Here is a 7,204-nt window from a genome sequence, read left to right as displayed (position 1 = left end):
CCACAGAGGCACACATGACTCAATTTTGGCCAATGGCATATAAAAAGTCTGTTTTGGCCATCTAGGAAATAAATAAAATTTCTTTCTAAGAGGAAAGATTTTTTTTTTTTTCCCTGCAGATATACCCTTGCTGTATGTTGTTTTAAACTCTATTGTGTGAAAGAGATACCTAAAGGTTAGGTAAACATGGCAGAGAATGTAGGTAGGTAAAGAAGTCAGATGAACCAACCCTACAGTACCTACTATACTACCAAACTCCTCGTCAAGTAAACAAGAAATATACTTACTAAGCCACTGCTGGTCACGCAATGTTACCAGTAGTTAAAACTGACACGTGAGCATAGAATGCCATGGCTGCAATTCTGTCCTTTCATCATTCTGTTAGGCCCATTGCCCTTTCACCCTCCCCCCACCTAGCCACTTAATTTGGAAGGGAGAGGTTTGGAGAACATCTTTCTGGAGACAGTGAAAACAAAGTAGAATAAGTGATAGAGCACTTCTCATTTATTGCACAACCAATACTACTACATGGGTTGGAATTCATTGATCAGTCAACAAACATTTATTGAGCACTTATTCTATGCTAAGTTTTGTGTTAGGTACTAGAAGCAAAAGTAAAACAAACAAACAAACAATAAGTTCCATGACTGAAGTGGAGGTGATGGACAATATGTAAATAAACACATGTAGTCAGGTTGTGTTAGGAAGAGAGTACAGGCATGATGGGGGCTACTCTAGGCAAAACTGTCAGCGAATAACAGCTTTTTCAGAACTCTATGAATAACTAAATTTGTGGCCTTTTCCACTTCGACAGGTAAATAGGAAACGTTGAATGTGTAAACCCTTATTAAAGTTCCACATTAATAATCCAAATCCCAAGAGCGCACTACAGCAACGTTTCTTCTCATCTCTTCCTCTTTTTTTCTTTTTACTTTTCTTTTTCTCGCTCCCTTTTCTTCCTTCCCTCCCTCCCCTACACTAGAAAAAAAATTTAATCTTTATTATTAATCAATCCATGATAACATCCATGGAATTTTGCTACGGGGATAACTTAAAGGATTAGACCATGATGGCCAGATAGTGACAGCTTGATAGAAGGTGAAAGAAGAAAAGAAATTTAGAACAGAGAAAGAATGGTGAATTACAGAAAAATAAACAGAGGAACTGCGAAAGAGGCGGTGGGCGTGGGGGAACAAATTCATTAAGGCCATTGGAAATTTTTGTGGATGTGATACCGAGATCAGGTATCACAGGCCTTTCGGGTGGGGCAGAAAGGACCTGAATCATGGCCTTATTTAAAGCAGGAAGAATTAAGAGTTCCCGCTACTCCCAGCTTTTCGAGACTGCAGGGCCTGAGGGCAGTTCTCCTTAGGAGTTACACCAGGTTTTAGAACCACAGCCTTCATTTTTCTAGTCTGTGGTTTTACGTAGGCTCAGAATTCAGCTCTCAGGAGAGGAGGGGCTCAGGAACCTGGAAGTTAGTAGAGGCCGAGTTGTTCGGGAAAGTTGTGATGTGGCCGGCCCTGAAGGTCTCGCAAAACGTCTATTCCCTCTTGGGTACTGCAAAAGTAATGGTAAACACAAACCAGTTGGAGTCACAGTTTCAGGTTCTAGGGCGAACCCCGTGACTCTTTCAAACAGTACTCGAGGTACTAGAAACCCCGCCCCCGTCCGTAACCATAGGAACGCTGACACGCCGGGAGCTGGAGCTACCTCGTTCCGCCCCCTCCCTGACAGATATTGTTTCCCACAGTCTGTCCACATGGGCGCACCGCTTCGCTATTGGTCCGGACCCCAGGACTGTGCCTTGCCCTAGCCAATAAACGACCTGTGCACGTGCATGCTTGCGTATCTCGATTGGTCAACACTCCCTGATCACGCACTGCCTTCCTGCGCCAACCCACGCGTGGGAGCGCCAATGAAATGACTCAGAGGCCATTTACAACTAATCGGCGAGAAGCACAGCTCACAGCTGGCCAATGGGCGCCCGCCGGGGGTGGACTGCCCCAGCCCCTTTCCAGTCCCAGCTGGGTTTGTTAAAGCGACAGGCCCCAAGGCGGGCTGGTGCTCCACCTGGTACCTCACAGCCGCACGGCAGCCCTCAGGGTGCGGCCAGCGCCGGTGACAGCGGCGCTGCGGGGTTGCCGACCCCAGCTCCGGTCCTCTGCCGACCTGTGTCGTGGGGCCACATCTCCCGGCGGGATGGGAGGCGAGGCGGGGTCGGCGGCGGCCGTGGGCTCGGAGGGCCGCGTGAAGAGCCTGGGTCTGGTGTTCGAGGATGAGCGCAAGGGCTGTTACTCGAGTGGCGAGACAGTGGCCGGGCACGTGCTGCTGGAGGCGGCCGAGCCGGTGGCCCTGCGTACGCTACGCTTGGAAGCCCAGGGCCGCGCCACCGCCGCCTGGGGTCCCAGCACCCGCGCCAGCGCCACGACCCCGGCCGCAGCCTCGGAGGTGGAGTACCTGAACGTGCGCCTGAGTCTGCAGGAAGCCCCGGCCGGTGAGCGCGGGCGACCACCTGGGTCTCCCCGTCAAGCCACGGCGGGGCCGGGGAAGGGCAGGGAGGGGCGCGCCGGTGGGATGCCCACCTGGCAGGTGGGTTCAGAGCAGGCTTTGGGGGTGGGGCCGCCCCGTGGGAGACTGGAGCCTGGATGTGGACGCAGGTAACAATGCCGCGGGCCCAACCTCTCGGCAACCAAGAGGGTGCGCAGCTCTGCCGGTCGCTCAGCCCCTGGCTCACCCAGGCCTGCCCAATACCCGGCGTCCCTAGATCTTCTGGACTGCTAAGGGTGTAGGCCACTGGTTGTCATGGGAACCTCTGATTGAACAGCGGGGGATCTGGGGACCTAGGTCCTGATCCTTTTGGCCTGAGGAATGAAGGGGAGAACCAGTGTCTTTGAGGTTCCTTTCTGGGGGGCCCAGTGAACCTAGATGTTGGTTTTTGGTTCATGATGAATTAGCAGAAACTCAGTCTTGGGAAGAGGGAAGTAGTTCCTGAAGGGTAGAAGTTCAAAGGAAGTGTTTCTAGGCTTGACCATCACACTTGGTTTCCCTCTTTGGGGGAGCGAGGCAGTTTAGCAAGAATTCCGCCTATACTGGATACTGCTCTTCCCTTCCTTTGCATCCTCTTTCTACCCCTCTTCTCCCCCCCCCCCACCCAAAAGACCCTCTGGGCGGCATTTCTTGATTACTCTTCTTGTTCACTTCATGAGGTCCAGTTAGTAGTGTAGGCTTTTTAAGAAATACCCATGTGGGGGCCCACTACATGGGTATTACTTTAATATTAGGTACAAAAATTGATCCCCTTAATCACAAAAATACTAAGAATGGTAGATCTTAGTCTTTCAGTGGGTGGAAACTATTTTAAACTTTTACCTGACTGCCTCATCAGGAAATCAAATCAAATAATGGTATGCACCCTCCCTCCCTCAAGAGTAAAAAGGATTGTATCTGTACACCTAACCCATGCTGTGTCTCACACAAAATAGAACAGGCCATTTTGTCTTACCCTGCTATGAAGAAGTAGACTCTTCACAGATAAATTCTCAAAGTTTGTGATGATCTGAGAGGTCCCAGAATTGTACTGAAGAAAAACCACATTTGGAACCAAAGCCTTCTTTTGGATAAGTAAGAACAGAGAGTTAGGTGGCACTTCTAACCTGCCTTCATACCCTTTCATTATCAGTATAGTTTCCAGGTCAGCCCAGGCATGCCTTCGCCAGTGGTCACAGACCACACAGGTTTTCAAGATGGAGTAAAGGGCCATGGCAGATTTGTCCAGGACTTTGGACTTTCTGTATCTCTGAGCCCATTACTACTGAACAAATAAATGTGAAATTGAAAGCAGTTGAACTTGGGATTAGCAGTGAAGTTTTGCTTTTGTAACACTGGGCTAATAGGTAGTTTTTGTTATTTGCAAGTCAGGTTTCATTTTTTTCATCCTGATGGAATGGAATGTCTAAACCTAGACAATTTGAAAACTTTCATCTTGTTTTAGAATTAATCATAACAGATATTGGCAACAATTATATTTTACTTAAAATCATAGTCTCTTTTAGATGTGGGTAAAATATCATTCCTAATATACATATATGTGTAGCTTGAAAGAAGTTAGTAACTTGACATAATCATTGATTCTCGGGGTCCTTTAATTACAAAATCTGGCCATATTTCAGTCACCTGAAAAGATTTTTAGAAATCTAGACTTCTGGGAAATGTGGCCCTAGGACCTATATTTTAAAAAATCTCCCTAAATCCAACTTACTGCTATAATTGTGACTGATTTTCTTCATATTTTTATTGAGAAACTGTGGTAGAAAGACAGCAAGACAGAAACAGAGAATCCTTTTCAGCTCTTGGTCACCCACCAGCAGTGTGACCTTATACAGTCACTCACCTTCCCAAGCCCCAGTCTCTACCTCTGTAAGGGTCCTCTAGATCCTATAGTTCATGAAAAAACTTCCAATTATGAGCTTTGGCTATAAAACCATTAGCAAATGAAACCTCTCCCTGTGACTTTGGAGTTCTCAGTATATAAGACAAAAAACAGAAGCAGAAATGGCTACAGCTTGTGAAACTTAATTTAAAACAGTAAAAATTAAAGGGAGGGAATAAAAAATATTTGGTTCTGAAAACTATCACCTGTTTCTATCAGATTTTCTTTTTTTTTTCCCTGTTTATGTTTTGAGATGATTGGAAGTCTCATTTTTTTTATTGTTAAATCATGTTTGTGCACATTAATACTATCATGGGGTACAGTGTGTTGTTTCCATATACAATTTGAAATACTTTCATCCAGTTGGCCAACATGGCCTTCATGTCATTCTCATAGTTGTTGTGTTAAGACATTTATAATCCACATTTAGAAAGATTCACATGTACCCTTATAAGATAAATCATAGGCGTGATCCCTGCAATCTCCCTCCATTCACCCATCCTCCCCCCCTACACTTTCCCCGTATTCTTGGACAAAAATTGGGTTATAGCTTTCCTATGATGGCTAACAGTTAGTTTCATAATAGGGTTGAGTACAATTTGATACTTTTTATTCCATTCTTGAGATACTTTGCTAAGAAGAATATTTTCCAGCTCCATCCATGTAAACATGAAGGAGGTAAAATCTCCATCATCTTTCTTTGTGGCTGCATAGTATTTCATGGTGTACATGTACCACAATTTATTGATCTATTCATGGATTGATGGGCACTTGGGCTTCTTCCATGACCTAGCAATTGTGAATTGGGCTGCAGTGAACATTCTGGTACAAATGTTTGTATTGTAGTGTGATTTTTTGGTCTTCTTGATATATACCTAGCAGAGGAATTATAGGATCAAATGGCACATTAATTTTTAGTTTTCTAAGTGTTCTCCAGATGACTTTCCAAAGGGACGTATTAGTTTGAATTCCCACCAGCAGTGCAGAAGTGTTCCCTGTTCTCCACAACCCTGCCAGCATCTTGATTTTGGGATTTTGTGACATAGGCTAATCTTACTGGTGTTAGATGATATCTCAAAGTAGTTTTGATTTGCATTTCTCTGATGATTAAGGATGATGAGCATTTTTTCATATATCTGTGGACCATGCGTCTGTCTTCAGAAGTCTCATTTTAAATGATATATATAGTTCCTGTGTTGATTTGTATCTCTATGAAGGGGGAACTTCATCTTTCTCCTTAGCCTCTTTCGATGTGATATCCTGGGCAACTCCCTGTTCTCCACATATTCCTGACATGCTCTTCCTCTTGCTGTTCCCTTCATCTAAACCCCTTCCTACTCCTCTCCATTACAACCCTCAGGTCCTTAAGGTGTCAGGCCTACCCACATTCCTGTGTGGAAGCTCTAGGTCAGGCATCCTCAAACTGTGGCCCGCCTAGGACATTTATCCGGCCGCCCAGGTATTGTTGCTGCCACTGCCTGTCCTGCATAGCAGCCAACTCATCCAGGGCCCACAGTCCAGCCCTCCAAAGATTTGAGGGACAGTGAACTGGCCCCCTGTTTAAAAAGTTTGAGGACCCTTGCTCTAGGTTCTAACACTCTGTGGTCATTACTTTATGTACAAATGTCCCCTTTCTTCCCCCTGGTCTTTTTGAAGATTATCAACAGTGCCTGAAATCTAAGCAAAAATGAAATCTACATTTTTAATTATTTGTGAATACCTGCACTTGTCATGTTATGTAATGATTACAAATTATAACCTTAGCCTAGCCCTCTCAGGAGACTTGGACTTGCCTTGAGCCTTCAACTTGATAGCTATGAAGGTGAGATGCTTCCCTGACTTACAGTACTCTGTTTCTGCTGGGATACTTCTGAGCACATTCAAATCCTAGGCTCCCCCTAGCACTGTCATTGACTTGTTATGCCTCCAACTTACCCAACTGTGGAGTATTTCTAATCAAATGGTCTCAAGTGGCAGCTGTGTTACTTTCCCCCTCACCGGTGTATTACACATTGAAAATTGGAGATAGATTCAGAAGGCTTTATGGGCCAGTAGTGTGTTCCTATTTTCTAAAAGTACAAGTAAGGTCAGAATGTTAGCTGAACTTTTCAAGTTCATAAAATTCAAGTATTTAAATGAGGAAAAAAATTTTCACTAGTGATTTCTGCTAGTGATTTCTGCCCTTAAAAGATTTTTTAAATGAATAGATAAAGTAGAAATCTTAATTTTTAGTGTCAGGTGCCCAGGCAAATCTCTGACAGAGTTCTCTTTCTGTGTTCCCCTTTCTTATTATTTGTCACCCCACCACCACACACACACACACAGTGAGGGAATTTAGTATCTCAAGAGAGCCACCCAACCAGCACTTAAAACCTCGGAGTCTCTTTGGATCTGAATTAAACAGATTATCTGTGTACATTCATCAGAAGTCCCAGCAGTGCCTCTGGCTTTACAGGGTCTGTCCCCACCCTCATTTTGGTCTTCTCACAGTCATTGATTAGCCTCTGCATGAGCTAAAATTGAGCTGGCAACCCAAAGCAGGGCAAGGGGCCATGGCTATGCTTGGTAGAGCCCTTTTCTCCATTCCAGGTTAACCAGCAAGAAACTATTCATCAGTAGAGTGCCAGGGTAAAAACATGACTGCTTAATAACTTGTCTTGTTGGTTTAGCTGTTTTGTAATACAATACCTGCTATTAATATTCATGTTTCACTTCCTTTTCCATCTCTGTCCAAACACTTGTACATAGTGTGATTTTTTTTTTTTTGAGACA

At 44.7% G+C, this 7,204-nt stretch overlaps 1 protein-coding gene across 1 annotated transcript in view; it reads left to right on the top strand.

Moving 5' to 3' along the window:
* Nucleotides 1–2,049: 2,049 nt before the first annotated feature.
* Nucleotides 2,050–7,204, top strand: part of ARRDC4 (arrestin domain containing 4) — a 13,054-nt gene continuing 7,899 nt past the window's right edge. Inside the window, exon 1 of the mRNA XM_003788644.2 lies at nucleotides 2,050–2,497. Coding sequence (XP_003788692.1) covers nucleotides 2,203–2,497 — 295 coding nt within the window. The 5' untranslated portion in view covers nucleotides 2,050–2,202. The remainder of the gene's footprint in view (nucleotides 2,498–7,204) is intronic.

Source organism: Otolemur garnettii, unplaced genomic scaffold (assembly GCF_000181295.1).
Source record: "Otolemur garnettii isolate 467f Iridium unplaced genomic scaffold, OtoGar3 scaffold00029, whole genome shotgun sequence".
Lineage (NCBI taxonomy): Eukaryota > Metazoa > Chordata > Mammalia > Primates > Galagidae > Otolemur > Otolemur garnettii.
This window is presented reverse-complemented; position numbering and strand designations above follow the sequence as displayed.